We start from the raw sequence: 21613 nt of genomic DNA, 5'->3' as shown, positions 1-21613 counted from the left end.
ATTTTATTCAGATTCTGCTTGTAGCAGGACAGGGAAAGGTGATAGCGTTCCAAATAGAAACCTCAGTACCACTGATAAATGGGATTTGCAAGAAAAATGATTTCAGTTCTTCCTTTACTCCGAGATTTCTTTCTCAGCTTCTCAGCAGGGTACATTCTTCACTGACATCCCTGTGCAATTTCACCAAAATAAAGAGAAGCGCATACCTTCTGACCTTAATCTTTGAAGTCTTTTGGGCTACAAGAATCCATATGAGATGTGCAAAACAGTGAAATCTGCCTCCTCAATTTCCTAAAACAATTTCTCTGGTGGTGCTTCCTCCTATTCTTGTTAATCTGGATTATTGGGATGTATGGAAGTCAGAGAAAAATATTTTCTGCAGTGCTTCCCAATCTTTTCCAGTTATCCAGTATGTCCCAAACTTACAGAATCTTAGTTTCTGTGAGATCCAACCTCATCCTTAGCTGCTGGGATGCCAGAAATTGCCATCTCAGCCTGCACTGCAGAACCACTGCTTTCCTATGTCTCCAATAATTTGGCTGAATTCATCCTGAAAGAAGAATATCATCTTTCAGCTGGAAACCCTTTCGGTTTTGTTTTGTTTTGTTTTTTGTATCTTACTGCTCTTCTAAACAGAAATGTCATAAAAACAGGCTAACTTGGCAGATTTTCCTCTTGAAAAGAAAAAAGGTAAAATTTCTGCCTGAGGACTAATCACGTTATATTTTCCTTTCATAGCACAGATGCCAGCAGACAATACAGAACAGCCTTGTGCTGGGCCAGAATAAGGGCAACCAGAGTGATCCGAGTACATGAATTTTTCAAAAGGAAAACAAACAAACATAATTGTCAGCCTGGATATTGTCACATTTGCATGTTAGACAACGGGAAAAAGCTGATGCTGCTGAGAAGTAATGAAGGTTTGGGGCTTTTTTTTTTCCTTCTTATTTTTTCATCCAGATGAGTTTATTGCTCAGATTCCTAGTAAAAATTTCTGTTCACTGGGTCTCATAATCTCAGGGTCCCAAATTACTTCCTCAAGTCCTTCTGCAAAAAAAGCAGACAATCTCCATTACCTGAGCTTGCTCACATATGGGAAACAAATAGGATGAATTACTTTCAGAATGACCAATGTTTATTGACATCCAGGTTGCATGGGGTCCTGGTCAATCTGATCCAGTACTTGATTTAGTGGTTGGGAACAATGCCTGTGGCAGGGAGTTGGAATCTGACGATCCTTGATGTCCCTTCCAACCCAAGCTGATATGATATCCAACCAAAATCAGAACCATACTGTTACATACACAGTTTACAAATATATAAATATATAAATATATAAATATATAAATATATAAATACATAGATACATAGATACATAGATATATAAAGCAGTCTCTGTCCCAGAAAGCACACTGCTTGCTAAGAAAGCAGAGACGCATCTAGAAGAAAGTGGAAGCAAGGAATGGAAAGATCATCAGTCTCACAGAACAGCCCAGCTATACTCCCACAAAATACCAACAAAAATGCTCATTCTTTGTGCATCTCTTCCCATCTTAATAAGGAAAAGACAAACCAGAAGCAAAGAGCATTGGAACTGCACTTTTCCTTTCCCCTAAAGACCTTCCACTCAATCTGTGGGCACAAGGAGAACAAAGTTGGGAGTTACAGAAATAAAGGTGAGAACCACTTCAGAAGTTTAAATTCAAAAGTAATTTTTTTACAATAAGAACTTAATGAATCATTTAACAGACCATGGAGTAAAACATGCCACTAAATTACAGAACGTGACGGTAACTTTTACTACATCTGCTCAACCAAGTTCCCAGTGTAGGAGAGCTCTGGTTTTCTTGCCGTACCACCTGCAGTACACATTTATTCAATTCTGATTCAGTTTATGACCAAATTAGATGCATACTTCAGAATTTTTTTTTTACATATACTTTTTCTTCTCCCTGTTTTAAAAGTTGGAATGCTCAATTTTCCCCTCAAGTCTAAATGTCTGTTTTTGTTATTTTTTTAATGCTTTCTGTTATTACCAATTCAGCAGAGCTATATATTAGATTGCACCCAATTATGACTATGAAACTTAGCTCCATCTTCCTGCTTTTAAGATAAGAGAGAAAGCCCATACCTGAAAACAAAACACCTTTTTTCCATTATAACAGAAAGAATAGTTATCAAATTCAAAGATAATTTGCCTTACAAATTCCTAAGCAGAAACTGGGATTTTTAGAAGGATTTACAATGAAAGTACTGTTGTGTACTTTATGAAAGTACACTTCTTTTCTATATACATGTAAAATTTTATTTTAAGTACTACTGATTTTGAACATCTGAAAGTCCTGTAACCTATTTTCAATTTGTCAGGACTGATTTGCATACAAAATATAGTGGTTTAAATACTTACTTTCACACTGTCTGGGGCTGACGGGTTTAAGAAACAGAAGTTTAGCACTGCAGAAAAAAGTCACTTTGAACTGTGACTACTGTATCTCCAGGGTAGTAATTTTGTAGAATCCTACTCCAGGGTAGTGATTCTGTTATGTTATGATAGAGCTGCAAGTAAGTGGTATGAAAAAGAATGTGATTTTTTTTTTTAATTTTGCATTTACATTTCTTACATGCCTACAATTTAGATTCTTTAAATGTCAAGGTTTTTTAAAAGAACACTTTTCACATTTTAAGGTTTTCAGTTTTTGTATTCTCTTCACAATTACCAACGACATCAGCAATTACAAAACAACATGTTAGGTACTCTGAAATCTCTGCTAGAGAGGTTTAACATTTTACTTTGATTTTCCTCATCCCTTTTTGAAGGTCACAATAAAAATGAAGCAAACAACCTCTTACACATTCCTTTTCTTTGCATTCAGTAAACACGAAGCACTGAGATCTTGGTTCTGCATGGTTTGAGTCCATGCCATCTACCTTTAAGCCAAGTCCCCCTGGTCCTGGTTCAAGATGAGCAGAACCACTTCTGGATGCTATGGGTTTATATTGCTCCTTCTGATGCTGCTCAGCAGCACCTGAACAGATCCTTCTGCACAGTCCAGTAACTGAATTTCTCCCTAGGCAGTACAGTGCATGACTCAGGCATCCAGCTGGATCACAGTCTTCTGCTTTGCTTTATCCCTTCCTAAACAAATGTATTTCCCCTTCTGGGACTCTGCTGTCCCCTGCAGAAAGCCAGCGTGAAAGAAAGGAGAAAGGCAGTACAGGAGCAGAGAGCTCCCTGAACATAAATTCTTAATTAGGAAGAGACACACACTGCATATAAACTCAGTTTCTCAAATTCATTACACAAAGCAAAACAACAAAAATCACCACAAAGGCAACACCTCTGCTGGCTGCATGCCACAGATCCTGCTCTGGGAGAGGAATGTCCAGAATAGATTGCTTTCCACGTGCTGCAACAGCACATGCCCTGTCCATATCCAAATACCCACCCTTCTCAGAAAGAGCAGTCAGTACCAGCCCTGGAAGGTGATGGGGCCACTGTCGCTGGAGGTGCTCACGAACCTTGGAGGTGCAGCAGTGAGGGGCACAGTGAGCAGGCATGGCGGGAGCGAGTTGATAGTTGGAACTGGTGATCTCGGTGGTCTTTTCCAACCTTGATGTTTCCACAATTCTATATAACAGAGGTTGAAGTTACCCAATCCTGCAAGTTTTGCCCAAATTTTGCTCCTGAACCTGTCATTTCCAGAGTGGTACTGGCTGAAGTGGCATCTGCCCCTCCACAGGTCAAGCTGTTGGTCTTGTATGGGTGGGTGACACAAATCAAGGTGAGGAACCAAGCTGGGTTTAGAAAGATCCAGTGGAAAAGGGAGAGATTTTCAGCTAAGCTCAGCTCCTCAGCCCAGTCCTGCAGCGGCTGCATGAGTGTTTGTAGTAACCCAACTGAGAGCCAGGTGGGGTGAGGAGTAAGCATTACTCAATCTAGCAATGCTGCTGAAGTACATGATCCTCACCTGGTCAGCAGCCAGTATTCACCTTACTGTCTACCTCCCATGGAGCCAGCACCTCTCAGAACCAGCAAACAGTCAGCCCTCAGAATGAGAGCCAGTTACACACAGTGCCCACTGCTTCCATATCCTGGCCCAGTGTTTAATCCACTGTCCCTCACCCTCTTTGGCTGGACTGCTGCGTCTGAGGATATCCCACAGAGAGTAAAGAATTCTTAAAACCATTGGCTGACAATTAAAAGGAGGATGGAAGAGTCAGAGAGTAATTCTCTTAATTGACTACTCTTCTTGCTACTTGTAATCTAGAGGAAATCTAATTAATTCTGCATGAAGTACGACTATTCTGTAGTGAAGTGTAATTCCTGATCTCTGGGGCTTCGGCTTACCAGTTGTCAAATTATCCAATTACACACTTGTTAAAATCCATTTTGGGGAGATTTCCATGGCTTGTAAATAAATAATTTCAAAAGCTTTAATCCTCAAAGGAGAGGGGAAAAGGGGAAGCCCTAGCCCCTTAAAATCACAAAACAGATGAATATGATGTCAAGAAGCTGAAAAGTGTGGTGATATCTGCCTGCTTTGCTCTAGCAGTGGTGGTGTGTGTATTTCAGCAGCAAGAAATTTGCTGCTCCTTTTTCAGCAATGTTTTATTCAAACCACTAATCTGAAGGGAACCAATTAAGGCAACATCCCTTTCACTATGCCAAAAGGGAAAAATCTTCTCATAACCACATAAATTAAGAGGTGGGAAACTGACAGAGGCTGCAGCTCAACTTGGGGATATTGATGGGCTGGAGGCAAGGCCAGCATGGGGCCACCAAGCTGGCCCTGAGAGTACATGGCACAAAGGAGGAAGCTGAGCCTGTTCAGCACAAAGAGGAGAAGGCAAAGGGGAGACATGTTGCTTTCTGTAGCCACCTGATCAGAGCATACAGAGAAGATGAAACCATCCAGCTGTGCAGGTAACATCTGGGGCTCCTTCAGCCTCAGTTACACTGCAAATCTCACTGCTGTTCGGAAAGGCTTGCTCCAAAGGGAGGGGAAGGAGGTGTCATATGCATTCGAAGAAAATTTCTTAAAGCACTGTAACTCTGGATCCTGATGTGACCAAATTCACTGAATCTGAGCACAGAAGAAAAAGTGGTGATTTTTTTTCAGTGAAAGCAATTTATCAGTCAGAATTAAAGACTGTTTTGAATATTCACTGCTGCCTTGTATGGCAGCACTGCTAAAAATCCTGTGAGTGAAACCTGACATTAAACAAAAGAGGAACAGAAGGCAGTAATCTGTCTTCCATAAACTGAATCTGACTACCTCTGTGACAGTAAGCAAACACCAGCCCTTATTTAAAAATTAAATAAAATTTAAAATCTACAACTTTCAAAATTTCTTTAGTATTGAGTCTGATTAACTTACAGATATAAAGGTGTTCAAAAGTAATCCAGATTAGACGCTGCGAGGCTTTCAGTGCTTACCAGTGTTTATCATCCTGACTGCTCAGTGTGGGGCACTTTAGAACATCCTGACTTTAAAATCACCTGCCTACTGAAAATGAGGTGCCTTTCAGCTGTTGAAAGCAGACTGCTTAGAAACCTTCAAATACTTCTGAAACCTTCCTCCTGAAAACTCAATTCACCACCAAGCTGCATCTGTTTTAAACGCACAACACTTTAATGCCAATGGCTTTCCAGCAGTGTGACAAGACTGGGTCTGTGATGGACAGACCACATCTTGTAAGTCTGTGTCCACCAAAGCAGAGACAAGTTCTGGATGGAACTTGCAGCATCTGCTGTTTTCCTGTACCTTCTACGTCTCACTCAGCCTCAGAGCAACACAGAATGACTGTCAAGGGCTGAAGGATTGAGCTTATTTCACCCCAAAACAATCGCACGCTTCTAATCAAGAAAAACATACGTAACTTGCACTTAAGAAAAAACAGCAGCTGTTATGCAAAGCCGTTTTTCTTAGACTTTAATTCGTAAGAAAAATATCCCGTGTTTGTTTCTGTTACTCTAGGGAACCTAATTTTCGATGTTCCGCATCAAATTGTGTGGCTGTCAGCAGCTTTGCCAGCAGCCAGTCTGAATCCTCATTACTCATTCCCCCACTCAGACAAAACCAGGGTGACAGTTGCCTGCTATTATTACAGGTGATTACAGTATTAGTCAGCTAGCAACTGCAGCTCCAGATACAAAAACAAGATTTCTAACTTCTTGTCTTAAACAACATCATCCTTAAGATCTTTCTCCATGAACCCATAGTAACCTTTGGCAAAAGAAAAATGTTTGATGCTGGAAAACTTGCTTACTGGCTTTCTTTGCTCGGTAATTTATGTAGCAAAAACATTTGCAATGAACCAAAGTTACTATTTCATTGCGTGTTCAAGAGGTCAATGGAATATTTAATTGTAAAGGAAAATTGATAAGGGTTGTTATTTTGAATATTAAGAGACCCAGTGTCATCAGTAATTCTAGAAGGAAAAAAAAAAAATCAAAAGAATATGGCAGTTGTTGGGGAAGGAGGTAAGAAACAACCACTTCATCAAGTGCTTGCATTGTTTTCTCATTCTCCTCTCTATGCAAACCAAAATTCTATGCTCTTGTGACATGTGCATCTGTTGCTGTGTTGGTAGTTAGGCAGAAGAAGGCTGCCAGAAGCAAGGCCAATGTTTAACATAATAGCAATAATAAGTAGAGGACTGAAGTTCTTAACAGGCAATTGTAATGGCAAAATAAACTCTATACATCACTCCCTTTGCAATTGAACATACTTTCTTCTTAAACAGCCATGGTGGAATACCAGTACTGTCACTCCAGATTGCACTGCTCAGCTCCCTGCTTTGATGTTTGGATACAGATCAGTGCTGGTATCACAGGCTCCAACAAGACATAAAAAATTTAAATCTACATGAAGCAAAAATGTCTTGTAGTTTCACATATCTATGATTCAATTAGTTTCTGAAGCATAACAGATTATTGTGTGTTTACTGGATAAAACATTTTTCCTATTAGCTGTACAGGCTCATTATAGTTATTAGAATATGAAGTGGAAACTAAACGGACTCATGCATCACAGAAAGACTAATTAATTGGCTTTTCAATATTTCCTGTCAAAGTGTCTGAACCACAGAGGACCAATCCATAGAGTGGGCTTTCTGAGCCAGGTAAATCTATGGCATCAACAGTTACAGTGACAACCTGATCTGAAAAAACTGTTTTTTGAGAAAAAAACTGGCCTTGACCTACCTGGTTATGGAGGCAATAGAATATGCTTATGAAAAGAAAATGATTACTTGCAGTTTCTCCCTTTTCCAGTAGCAGACTTTGTCTCAGATTTACTAATATCTCAATTTAAAAGTTTCTTCTTGAGAAATGCATGCCATTAAACTACATTTTTAAAAATTTGACTAATACTGTAACTCTAATTTAAAATCCATGGATTAAGAAGGTTAAAGTTTGTAAGTAGTATGTAGACATCTCATACACAAAGCTGAGAGTCAGCACAAGTGTTAATGAAAGCTGCTCTCAAGAGAGCAGCTGGTTTTGGCTGATGTGATCTCAACTGTATCGTGCATGTGGATGGGAACTGAGGTCTCAGCTCTTCCAGAGAAAAGCCTTCAGTTCACCTAAAAGCATCCTAATAGCAAGCTTACGATGGTAGATAGTGAGGATCCTACTTTGGTCCCTCAGCACGGGCCCTCTGCCATCCTGATGATTGGCTTCGTCTGTTTATCTTCTGAGTTCTTCAGAGTGAGGCTAGAATTAAATCTGTATTTGTGCATTGCTGAGCACACTGGTGGCTAAGTCTGAGTGTGATATCAAGGCTCTACCAGAAAATAAATGGCACTAGCTAAAAATGAAATCTTTAATATTGATATATTTATATGGGCATTAATACCATAGGCATTTTAAATCTTGCAGTGGCTGCTACTGCCATTACATCTGATTCCTGCAATTATTAGAAATTATTTTAATATGGGAACACTTCCTATATAATAGATAACCTCTTTGTTGCAGCAATTTATTTTATTTATTTATTTGGTCTATTCATCCAGCTCTTTATGCTGACGGTAGAACGGTTTATATGCTGTCAACATTTTCATTAAATGTTTATAAGGAACACCACAAGCAAGTTGAATCAATAAATTATCCAAAAGGTATAATGTTAAATTTGTGTTCAAGTTTTGGGTAAAATTTATTTAATATGACTGCCATAAATATGGCTTCTCACAAGCCAAAATGGGCCTAATGGGTCCAAGGAAAAGAACATATTCATCTGCAATGGGAGACAGGGTTTGTACTCAAAGTTTCTCTGATAACTCTGCTGGAATATATATAAGTGGAAGGTTTTTCTTTTTGTTTGTTTGTTTAACCAAAAAGTATTTTTCTGTATTCTAAGAAAAAATGAAGTTAACACCACATTTTCCAGTTAAAGGAGTCTTCTAATAAGGGATTTATCAGCCCTAGTGCTTACACATCCCCCTGTGAGATTTATGAAGCAGAGATTTTGCCCTGATTCCTCATCACTGAGAGCATGTACTAAATTTATATATTAAATAAAGCGAGGGCACCAACAGAGTAGGTTTGGGACACATGTACAGCAAAGGCAAGTGATCTACAGGTCCAGAGCTGGTTCAGTTAAGAACCAGACAAGGTATATTTTTATTCATCATTTTTGTTATTATTATTTACAGAACGGATTTCAACTTATCCATTTACCAGTATGTCATATCTGCCCTCTGCTTTTCTCATTAGGGATTATCTTGTATGTATACAGATGGCTACAGAGCTCATGTGCCTCTCATCCTCACCTAATCATTAAGGTTCAACAAAAGGTGAACACGACAATTATGAAAAAGCTCACAGAATATTTAAAAAACAATAAGAATCAATAGCAGCAAATGTGCAATTTGAGTGATTAAACCCATGCCATTCATCACCTAGTGAAACAGGAGAGAAAAAGAACAGGAAAGAAACACCAGAAAGAAGTCAAATAGGAATTGGAAGCTGACTCTTTCGTATACCAGTAAAATATAAAACATCATTTTCTAGAAGGTTCAAGCATACATTCTCACTTGCAGTCACATTACATTGCCCATCCTCAACTCAGAAAATCTCAGTAGTTCAGCATGTTCAAGGTAGTTAATGAACAAATGGACCATATGCTTTTTTATTGTCATATTTCAAAGTTCTTAAGAGGAGCTAGGGTTTGTATCTCAATGTGTATCTTATCTTTTTTCCATTCTTCACTATGCCATTACTAGATTTCTTTCCCCAAAGTGTCAAATTTGCAGTAATTACCATGGAGTAATTTACTGGCATCCCAAGTCCAGAACTCTATCATTCCTGTACTGACCAGCATGTGCTTAAGACCCCTCTTCTTCAGCTCTCTAAACACATTTTACCAATAGACACAGACCCTGCAGTGAGAGAGCCAGCAGGGAAGTGGGAAGGGAGTAGACAGTGGCCATGCAAGGAATGCATGAATGACAGCACAAAATGGGCTTGTGGAAACAATTATGCCATTTAAATACTCCCAGTGGTTTAGTGGGTGGCTGTACACAGCACCACAAAGCAATCATGGTAAAAGGCCAATATTTTTTTTATAACCTTGGATAAACATCATTGCCTGTATTTCATTGGACATAAAGGAAAAAAGGATCATGCACTGCAAATATCCAGACAGGTGCTCATAGGCTCTTTAGATGTTCCCAAATTAAACATCTTTTCCCATGCCATCCCTGTTCTGCTAACAAGGGCTGTCTGGGGTCCCATGCACAGCATGCCAAGATTGTTCCAGGATGTACCAAGGTTCTGTTTGTTACAATTCATAATTAGAAAAAGCATTATTAAAGTGTCAGGAGTACCAGCATTTATGGTACCCACACATTCTTAAAATGCACCCTACAGATTTTATCAACATCTTAGAGCGTTCTGCTGCATCATGTGCTGCTGGTATTGGGGTAGGACCCTCCAGGGGTATCAAAATCTGGAATGCCTCAGCCATGGGCATGGCTACTAGATCTGACTGCCCAGGAACCCATCAAGCCTGTCCTCGAATGCTTCCAGGAATGGGGCATCCATACCTCTCTGGGCAGTGTGCTCCAGAGCCTCAACACCCTCTCAGTGAAGAATTTCTTCCTAACATCTAACCTAAATCACCCTTGTTTCAATTTAAATCCATTCCCCCTTGTCCTATCGCTATCCACATGAATACAAAGTCAGTCCCCCTTTTTATATAGATAAAAAAATAGGCACTGCTGGTGTCTCCTGATATGGATATTCAAGTCCTTCTGCTGCAACATTTTACAAGATTTTGAAAAAAAGAAAACAGGAAGCTCTAAATTGGCCATTCTTCTGCTTTGCAATTTACAAATCCATAATAGCTGTCAGAAAAGACTACAGAAAAAAAAGATGGCGCAGAGGTGGTATGTGTTAGTCTATTAAAAAACAAACAACAAACAAAGCTCTGTCTAATGTTGAAGCAGTAAAATGGTTCTTTTGAAAAATTAATCTGCAATTGAAATATTCAAGAGTATTTCTTTTTGGTGCTTTTAAACATGAAATTACGTGTTCTGCTGAGAAGCCCAGAAACACTAACCCAACTTAACCCCAGTCTACTGAAGGAGAGAATATAGTACTTTGCCTTCACAGTAGTTCCTCCTAAACAGAATAAATTATTCTTTTTTATTACAATTATTTTAAATTTTGAATTACAAACCAGCTCTGCTAAGTTCACAGGGAAATCTGAAGTACCAAACTAAGCTCAGTTACACATCTTGAAAGGTCTGCACCTGAATCATCATTTCTTGAGTAAAAAGTGTGGTGCCACAAATATTTGGAGATTTGTGATACTCCAGAGTTTCTTCCCTGACACTCCAGTTAATGCAGATAAGGTTAAAACTATTCTGAGTCTGTCAGTAATTAGGGGATCTCTGTCATTTATCTTTGCTTTCTCTGTTACCCATTATTCCAACACCTGTCGCCTTGTAAAATGTCACCTACTGATAACTTTATAGACTTTATATGACCTTTGAATTTTGTGCTTCTTGAAATTGGGCTAGCTTTTTTCTTCTTTTAATGGAAATGAAGACAGTGAGCTGATTTGTAGCAACTTGCAGGAGAATCTGTCTTTGTTCTTATTAGCTATTTTTGGCTACTGTATTGCTTTGTACTAAAGAAGTCACGGATCATGGACATGTGTGAGAAGATCCAGTATTTTCTGCAACCATTAGTGCCAAAAGAAAAAAATAAGTTCTTTCATTTTTCATTTTTAGGAGACTAACATAACCAACCCCTGCACAATTTGGGTTATGTAAATCACATCACCTCTGCAGCCTTAGTCCTCAGCACTCCAGAACTCATGTGACTGCACATCAGGGTCCAACCTGAAGACCTGAAATCCTCTTCTTTTGTCAACAAAACAACAAAGATTACCTACTGTTCAACAGCAGGAACTAGTCCATAAAAACAGTCGTGTGAAACAAAGATATACAGCTCTGCTTTGCTAGATGGCCATGATTCAAGATGGAAAGAGCTGTTTCAGCTGTAACATACAGCTTGGTGAAAGCATGAGCCATTACAAATGGGAAGAAATATCTCTAGTGAATTAAAGCATCACAACATGTGAGTAGTTATAAAGTTGGTAAATTATAATAATAGCCATTATCACTTCTTTGAATCTGAAAGTGCATAGAACAACCTCATAGCCTTCGGTAATGGCATAATTAACAGGTTATCACTAGGCAACCATCCAGGTTACATTTTTTTAAAGACTCTGAGATTGATTTTTGCTTTTCTTTTCACTGTTAAATAACACTGTGTCAATATTTTTAGTAGATTGTCTAAAAACCAAAATGGAGCAAGTCACTCAATAGACTGCTGTACTCCATCCCTGACAGTGCAGAAACACAGATGGAAGAAGAAGCTCAAAAAACAGTTTTTACTTGGAATTTGGTTACCTAACATTGTTATTTTTCAGATAAGCTAAAGTCTAAAGAATCAGGCATTTTTGAAACCTTATGGTTTGCACTGGGGTGCTGAAGCAGCCCATCTGAATACATTTATGTAAAATAGAAGTCTGTGTACTATACTTTGGGTTCTCCAGACAATTAAAAATCACTCAGAAGTCATACCATGACTTTTACTTTTCTTATTCCAAAATAATCCTGGAATCAGAATTGAAAGGCAGAAAAAAAATGTGATTTGGGGAGCCCTAGAACAAAGGTAAGATTATCTGTGACTCAACTAGCACACACATCAGATTGAAATGTTTGTCCAGGGATGCTATTCCATGAAACGACTGTGAAGTCTGAGCACTGGGAATGCCACAAATTCAGCTCCTGCCTCCAAGAAGTCAGTGCATACAGCAAAGAGAGCATAGCACTGCTTGCCAGAAGAAGCTAGTTTTGCCCTCAAACACTGCACTGCTATGTAGCAAATTTCACATGATAGAATTTGTTTCTCAAGGAACTGAAACCATCCCCTAGGCTCTCAGCAGATCACTTGCACCCATCAGACTCGAGAACTATAAACCACTATTCAAAACTTGTAGAATGCCAGACAGTCTCTTACCATAGCCAAAGGGAGAACTCCTACCAGGTCCTTCTGGCTGACGTAAATCTTGGAGACTCCAAGATCAGATGTTGTATCTCCAGGATATTCTACCTGCCATGTGATGAGCTGGGTCTCAGGTAGGTCAGGAAGGTCTTCAATTTCAAAATCAATCTGCATGATTTCAGAGGAAGGACCATCCGCACTGGAAGCAAGCAAAAAAAAAAATAAAGGATCCATTCACATGACTGATAAGACAGTAATATAATTGCTTTTATGTTAATAAAACATTGGATTAAGGCTCTTCCACAAAGAGGATTTGGTAGATGATGGGTTTAATAATGAATTAATCATTTGAACTTGTCTTAAGATCTCAGAGTATTTTCCATACATTGAAGTGACTTAGTAACACTCTGGGACATGGATCGCCAAGCACAGCTCCATTTTATGGTTACAGAAACAAAGGCAGTTCAACATAAATTCAAGGGTAAAGCTACATGCAAGTTTATCTGCACAGACCAAAAAATTTGACTCCAAAGCTCTCTCCTTGATGAGCAAATTGTTATTTCCTCCCTGTTAAAGCAAAATATAATCAGATGTAAAGCGAGTCAGTCATTGAAATGGGGAAAGCACTGCATTAAAATTATCGTCTGCTTTTTGAAAAAGAGGAACACAACAGAGGTTAAAGCTCTGGATGGGATCTGTAAATGTGGGCAATTCAGAGCAGAGGGTCAGAAAACATGGAAATGATTTTTTGCTACCTTGAGAATGTCTGCCTGAAGCTCAGTTTTGTCCTCATCTAAACCATGAGTATCTAATATAACCAGCTGTGGGAGAGTTACAAAACAGGACTATTTAGTATTGGCCAATCTGGCCAGGATCCTCGAGTCAAAACACCAGAAAAGAACAAAGACTTGAGACGTGATTTTCCGGGATATTGGTGTTACTGACAACTTGTCCATGTTACTCTGTCTTTATATGCTGTCCTTCATAAAAGGTTACACAGTTCTTGTAAGTGAATACCATAAAGCAGAACTGTAAAGAGAGGAAGTTAGAAAGGGGCTCAAAGGTGCTGTTCCTCCAAAGCTTGTAATAAAATCAGCTACTGTATAGAAAGCAATGCAGTAAAGTTTCTATTGCGTATCTTGGCAAGGTGAGCTCTATAGTCCAGTGGCATTTATAGAGACATGAAAATACTCAATATACTGTAAAGCTGTTGGGGAATGCAGAAATTCTTAATGGTGCAGAAATCCAGGGAACACTGAGAATGACAGTGCTTTTACTTTGGAAGCACTGAAGGCCAAAAAGATCATCACTGTTAGTGCAGAGGGAAAGGAAAGAGCACGATTTCTTTCAGCAAGATGACATTCAAGGAGTGAAAGAAGGGGACAATACTGAAGTGTCGCAGCATAGAGAAAAAGAAAACATTTTTCAGGAACTGATTAGAGAATCACAAAAAAAATGTGCTCAAAACCCAGCAGGTTTTTTTAGCTGATGTGGGAAATAGCTAACATTAGGCATATTCTTTATTAAGGCTAGTTTTGACAACAGCCCCTGTTTGGGATTCTTCCCAAGATACTCAGAATTTTTATCATGCTGGCTAAATTCAATGCTTTATCTAAAGCTGCTGCTTGAAGAATTTAATCTGATCATCTTTAAGGTTTGTCTTTTAATGGATGTATTGAGTCCTTTGCAATCCTGGGTGGAATTTAAAAGGAACCCGTGTGTTTCCAAAATGGAATACATTGTGTTCAATTTCTCATTTCTTCATGTAGGAAAAAAAAAAAGAAAGAAAAAAAAGAGCACAATTTCTAAACGAGCACTGAATGCAGTCTTATTTCATGCTGACCAAGGTAGGATCATACAGCTGTGGCTATGGAAACTCGGTTACCTTAATTGTATGATTAGGAATGGGCAACACATTGCCTATAAATACCTAGCAGCAGTCCTGTTTTGTACAGCTTGTTCTGTCACAGTTTCTGTGTGTAAAGAACTAATTAAATCATCATATAATGAACCTTGGTTTTGAGATTCTATTCGGGCTGTTTGCCTTTATTTTTGCATTGGTGTCTGCTGCTACCAGTCATCGGCACTGCAGAATTGGTGCTGTCACCAACAATGTGTCCTGTCACAGCAATGAGATGCTGCTGCACAAGAGAGAACCGCAGGGCAAAACATGACAGAAAAACTTAAAACTGCCAGGACAATCATCAAAAAAGTGATCAACTTAGTCCTTTTCCAGGTATGTTAGAGATTAGAAGAAAAGGAGAAAAAAATGATTAAGACACAAGAGAAAAGGGGGGAAAATATTAGGAAAACAAAGGAGGAGTGAATGGGAATGGAAAAGATGGTAAGAGAGAAGTGGAGCATGATCTGCATATTCTTAAACAACTATTCCCATGCTGTGCAACTACAAAATATTAACCAAAATGTTGAATGTGTTTTCCTTTAATTTCTGGCCAAACTCAATGGTTCATGACAGCAATCTAAGCTGAGGTGAGGAGTGGTCAAAGTGGAACAGTTCTTGATGATAACCTGAAGACCAGTCCTTCACTTTGGAGTTCGCTACTTCCTAGATTTACTGTTAAAGTGTGACAGAGCTCATCGTGGTGCCAACAAAGTCTCCTTGTTGATAGAGCCATGCTGAGCCATGCATCACATAAACCCACTTAGAAACAGTCACAGTTCAATGCAAAGACAAGCAAAAAAATCTGGGACAACAATAAAACAGGAGACTTGACTGGAAGGGAATAGGCTGGTCTTTCCTCCTGTCAGCCAGGACACTACAAGCAGGTCTACACTGTAATTCTTAAACAGCCTTTTGTTTCCTGTCCAAGAGATCAAGCAGTTCGAACAAATTAAGAATGCAGAACACTGTCCTCTCTCCAGGGGAGTATTTCCTCCTCTGCAGAGCCATTCTCTGTATTTTACTTCTGACATCCCCAAATGAGGCCAATGGTTGGTTGGGTTTTTTTAATCTCTTTTCTGCCCTTTTGGCCTGGGATTCCTTTTAAATCAGACAGGCTGGTTTCAAGGCCCAAGGCCAACTTCTAACACCTAAGTCATTATGCCAAGATTCTTTAAGGAAAGAACCAGCCACTCCTCTGGGTGTCTAGGGCTGGTATGCCCTGCAGGACAATTTTCAAGCAGAGACCCAGTAAATCCAAGAATAGCTACTGGATGCTGGCAGTTAGTCAATTCAAGCATCCCATTCATGATTTCACTAGCTGTGGTATCAGCTTTGGTCTTTATATAATGCTCGTAGAACAAGATTTGTTCTGAACCCACTAAAAGGACTGGGCATTTAATGTTTTTCATAATATGACATGCAAAGTTTTGTCACTGTCTTTAGAAGGCTACAGCAGACATGAGAAGCCTAAAGCCATGAATATGCTAAGTAAGATATATCATAGGAATGTTAATGAAAGAGCCTCAAGGGAGAAGAACTTAGAAGGTAATTTTGATTATTTTCTACCTCCACACATGTACCCATATCTCCAGTACTGCTCTTGCAGGGTACTGAAAGAACCTGTGGCCTGAAATGCTGCACAGGTCAGGCTGAGATGGAACAGCAGTGCTCAGAAAAGGAAGAAATGTTTCCATGGATAACTGCAGAAAACTTTCCAGCATGAAAGAAGGCAGTCATCAGCACAGCTGACCCTGAGAGACCTCAGGGAGTTTGTGAAAACTGTTATTCCCATTTTATAGGAGAAAAAAATTAAATTGAAAATGACTTTCCCATATAAAAAGGAAAAAAATGACCCACCACAGAGCGGTGGCTGTCCTCAACAACTTCAGAAATAAAGTCATTTCAAAACAAGTACAAAATTTTGGGTAAAAGTAAGATAATATGCTGTTTTGTCATAGTAGATAACACACCATGCTAGCTGTTTCCAGTTCTATCAGTTGGGTTGTGGAAAGGGTTTATGGATGGCTTACTGTCTTGCCACTGCTCAGATTCAGCAGCAGCAATATGTCTTAAATTCAACTTCATCTTCATTCGAATGGTGAATAATGGTCTTAAACTTCACATCCACATTTAATATTTGTGTGCATGTTGTTTTTTGTATTTTTCTTTGTTTGTTTTATCTTTAACCTCAGCAATCAAAATGTACCACCTTCAGTTTTCCTTTGCGAGTCTACTCTAAAACAATGCACACAAACATGTCTGCTTCAGGCAAGATTTGAACTCTTCAATGCAGTATAGGAAGACAAAGCATTCTGCTACTGATTTAGAGTCCTTGGAAACTTTGTCTCTGGGATAAGCTTCTTTTCCCAGTCTTCCCTGCACAAAAGCCACAAGCTAAAAGCCCTCAAAACAATCTTACAGGCAAAGATATATTCTTTGTTTTAACAAATCTGATTGTCTTTTCCTTCTAGTTTCTGAGCAAGAGTGCAAACAATGAATATTTTCAAGCTTTACTGGACAAGTATCCATACAAGAAAAAATTGCAGAATTTCAGTAAACGATTTTACCCATAAAACTGAGATGTAAGGTAAAAATCAAATACTGCAAGATTTGACATGAAATAGCACAACAGCATGACGTTTCTTGTCGCCAGCTGAGGAGCTGGCTCAGCTGCTGAACTCCACACATCCAATGCTTGATCCACCAATCCATTCAGTAGATATGACCCTAACTGGCAAACAAGATTTTCACCCCTCCATTCTGTTGAAGAAAAAATGCCGGAGTTCACAAAACGTTTAAACTTCTGTTAAAATAAAACTAAAGAATTTGGTGCAGTTCCTGCAACATCCACGACTTGTAAAGTAGTAGATGTGCTGAACACATCAGCCCAATAACAAATTGCAAAAAGGATGAAATATTCTGAACACAGACAGGAAAGACCAAGGCATGGGGTTCTGACCTTCCCAAGGTGAGAAGGAATTCTAACAATCTGATGTCTCTAGAATCAATCCCACTGTATTACAGGGAAGATCATTAATCAACACTGATACATCGAGATAAGGTGATACATAGAGTACTACATTAAAATTTAATTGTATTCATTGTCATCTTAGTATTAAAAATTCAGCGATGGGTAAGATGAAAAATCATTTTTCTTAAGGAATTGGTGCATAAGTGAACCAACTAACAAGAAAAATTACCAAGTGAGTCTGCTAATCATGTAATAAAGTTCTTTAAAAAAAATTGATTTGTCTTTATGGAGCATGGCATCAGCAGTGCTGGTCGAGAAACATTTGCTGAATTATTTATTTGACTTTTTTTTTTTTGCTATTTTCAAATAAATTATTCACTATACAATTTCTCAGCTGTTGATAGCACTTTTCCCAAATAATTAAAACCATTCAAAAGTAAATAAAATTTAACAATTTTTAAAATATAATATAAATCTAAAAAGTAATTCCCCACTAACCCAGCATTTCAGTTCAGAACCATCATTCTGAGCATCTCTTGACGTAATAAATCCAGTAATCACTTACTACATTATGCTTAGGGAATGATAAATCAACATTGACTTTATTACATCCAGTCTAATAATCAGTCAATAAATTATTCAACACAGTTGTCAGTAAACATCAAGCACTTTTGAAGTAGCCCAATCATGAGGCAGTGGTAGAAAAATCACTGTTTCTATGCAGGTGGGATTGAATTGCTGGGTTAAGAAAACAATTTTACTGACAGCACTAAGCCTAACAAAACCCTGCAAAGACATTGTCAGTCTGGGTTTCTCTACCTGCTGTTTTTTATTGTCCTCAGCATAAAAATAATGATAAATATAGCACAACTCATACATGTGATAAAGCTGCAAAAGAGCAAATCACATATATAGGCAAAAAATGATCATTATTAATTGGGAGAATTTCTACAGGGTCCATCTGAGGCTCAGACACTGCTGTACAAGTCAACTGCAGAAACTGATGATTGTTTTCTGAACTGACAAAAATACCAAATAAGAGAAAAGTAACCTATTTTGTGGGTAGAAAAACCAAGTATAAAAGCCACCATTAAATAACTCTCTAGTGCATACAGAAATGATGTGTTACTTGCAGATTGCTGGTTTTTCTGGGACTTGTAGAGCTATAGGAGTTTTACTCCCAAATCGTGTCCCATAAGCCCAAGTCCACAGGCCAATACCAGTCTTGAATGTTTCCAACAGAAAAAGCCTTGGATATTTCATTCACATTACAAATTCCCAGGCAGTTACCAATGTCGCTAGCATTTCAACATCACTGTCTCACGAAAATGAAAAAAACCTTTATTGAGAGGGAGCTGCCACACCAACATAGTGCTCATCAACCAGCAAGGAACCAGACCCAGGACGTTCATAGTCAGACGGCGCAGGCATGGCGCCACAAATACTTGTTCTTGAGTATTCCCAGCATACAAACTCACGACAAAAAGCACTGCTGCCCAAGTAGCTCAAATACCATCAGGCAAAACCACACTGAGCAAAGTTATAATCCAGTCACTGATTCTGGTCCTGTGAGCCCTCTGCAAAATGTAGAATGCATATAAGCAGAATTAATTCTGTCTCCTACAGAGTGCCCATTATGGAGTTTACAGCATTTTCCAGGTAGCGATCACAGTCTTGGTGAAAAGTAATCACATAAGCTATGAAGCATTGAAGAGTAAAAATTTTACTCCCCTAACTCCACCTGTTATTACCTTTCATGATTGCATCTCTTGCGCATCTTCAGATGAATCTCTTAGATTATCTTACCACTAGTGCCATTGATTCAACATTTATTTTTATTTTTCTAGCAAATGTAACACATTTAAAAGGTCAGGAAGAATCCTCAGCGCAAGAAAGTTGGGAAACTTGTCTAAAATTCACTTCAAGAATGAGTCTCCCCAAGAAATGACACTTCACAAGGCTGTTATTATTTCTGCATTCACAGCAAGGGTGCAGTGTTTTGGTACTTTATGATCCGTGTTCCAAACATCAGCTGTTCTCCTTGATGCCCACTCGGGCTATATAACTCTGGAATCCAAAATAATTTGAAAATTATCTCTCCTAACATGTTTTTATTGTTGAAATTGTAGTCTTATATCAAGACTGGGAGATCCAATATCTTAGCACATAGGCTCCTTCTGTCTCCAAGGTTAAATCTGAAACATATCCTCTTCATGTCTTGCTTATTAGAGCCCACACTTGTTCAACAAATGTAATTATATATGGAAGCAGCACTACATTTCACAAGACTCCAAGATTCATTATATTTTAAAATCAGTGCCTGTTTTGGAATATATTCAATATATGAAATTAGCACCCTTGCTATAGGAATTTCCTCTGCAATGAACTGTTGAGCAAGTGTTTCTGCTGAACTCAAACATCTTACAAAAGTGCAAAGTTCATCCCAGCTAAAAAAAGAAACCATATTTTCTTTCCCAAATGTTTGAGTCTAGAATTAAAAAATGCTTTCCAGCTTCTTTGATATTAAACTATAAGAGCTTCAAGTATCTTTCTAACTTATTTTTAAGCATTACTGTGAAAAAAAATTATAATAATAACCAAAGAGAGAATATCTACAGTTGCCTTTTCCCCTCTCTTTTGAAAAATCTTTGGGCTAAAAGACACAAAAAATATAAAATAATCCTTCTTGGAAAGGGACCTCTGAAAGCTATTTGGTCTAAGGCTCTGTCAGAGTGGGACAAATTTCAAAGTTGGATTAAATTATGAGAGTTTAAATCTTTGCACATCATTTTCCAAAGTATAGAACTTAGCTGTGATAGGAAATGCTGGGATAGTCTGAGCACTGACATTAGTGTTCATATATACAGACACAGGAAGAAATAAGAATGGAGGCAGCTCCACTTCCATCAACTCTTACAGATTTGAAACTTGGCTTACCAGGTAACCAGAGGTCATCTTGTTGCCCGTTGACTTCTGTTCTCTTCTACCACATGTGATTTGACAAATAATTGTGTTCAAGTTAAAATGGAAGAAAGTACTGATATAAAATTATTTATTTATAAAAAAAAAAAAAGCTGCTTTCATAAACAAATCCTTATGCAGAAAATAATGGATCAAGAAGTATGCTCAGAAAGGTGCTATGCTCACAAAATTATTATAGCTCCAATGATACAATACCCTTTCTCCACTCCAGCTATGGCATAGTTTTCGTATTTGAGCAGATGTTTACCCACTGTATACCCTGGGATAATCTGGTAGTCATGACGAAATCATACTGACAGAACGATGAGAGAGGTTTGCAGTTGAATTCTAGGCTCTGTCAAAACAAATCATTACTTTTGATGTTCTTGTGACATTAAAAGATGTGCTAGTCAAGAAGTTCACAGAACCCACATCCTCATTAGCACAAACTATTCCATTAAATCAAGCAATATCATCATTTCGGGTTGCACTGCATCCACTGTTGACACACCTGACTTTTCACACCTTTTTAGGCTCAGCTTCACCTGAGCTCAGGATTAGTGAGATATAAGAGGAGATGTATGGCTTGGCAATCCTTGGACAGTCTCTGAGGAATTGCAATGAAGAAAATACTAAGGACAAGTTATGACCACAGCTATTATGCTGCAGAGAATTATCCATTAGAAGGTACTCTGAGATCAGCAAACTACTCCCAAGATAATTGTGAATGTGTCTCCAGACAACAGAAACAATTCGCATTGATTTATGCACACAAGTACACTCAACTGCTATCATTTGGTGAGGTCTATATTTTCTATCTGATTATAAGCAATTGATTATTCAGCAGTCCTAACCTTCTATATCCAAACAGTCCAGGAGCTGCTAAAGCAGACACGAAGAACACATCATGTGAATATGAAAGCTATGATCATTCATTCTACATTAAAAGCTGTCAGCACAGGAAGGAAGACAGAGCTGCACTTATATGATGATCTGGGCAGGAAGAGATCTTGGTCCATATGGATTTGTTCCTTGCTACTGCAACCATATAATCTCTTGATAAACTTATCAAGCTCTATTTTACAAAAGTACTTACAGCTTTTTAATCCCTCTATTGCCCTGAAAGTCTCCTCCAGAACTTGATTATTCCAATGGTTAAAGCAGTCAGAGGAGCCACCCTGGCTGGATCTGAAGCCTTCTATGAGCCATTCTTCAGAGCAACTGGATCATAGCATGCTCCAGACACTCAAATGGACAT

At 38.5% G+C, this 21613-nt stretch overlaps 1 protein-coding gene across 1 annotated transcript in view; it reads right to left on the bottom strand.

Moving 5' to 3' along the window:
* TMEM132D (transmembrane protein 132D) overlaps positions 1-21613 on the bottom strand; it is a gene marked incomplete at both ends in the record, with an annotated part of 192715 nt that overhangs the window by 67570 nt on the left and 103532 nt on the right. The window contains one exon of the mRNA XM_079543845.1: positions 12536-12719. Coding sequence (XP_079399971.1) covers positions 12536-12719 — 184 coding nt within the window. The remainder of the gene's footprint in view (positions 1-12535; positions 12720-21613) is intronic.

Source organism: Tetrao urogallus, assembly GCF_951394365.1.
Source record: "Tetrao urogallus genome assembly, chromosome: 17".
Lineage (NCBI taxonomy): Eukaryota > Metazoa > Chordata > Aves > Galliformes > Phasianidae > Tetrao > Tetrao urogallus.
This window is presented reverse-complemented; position numbering and strand designations above follow the sequence as displayed.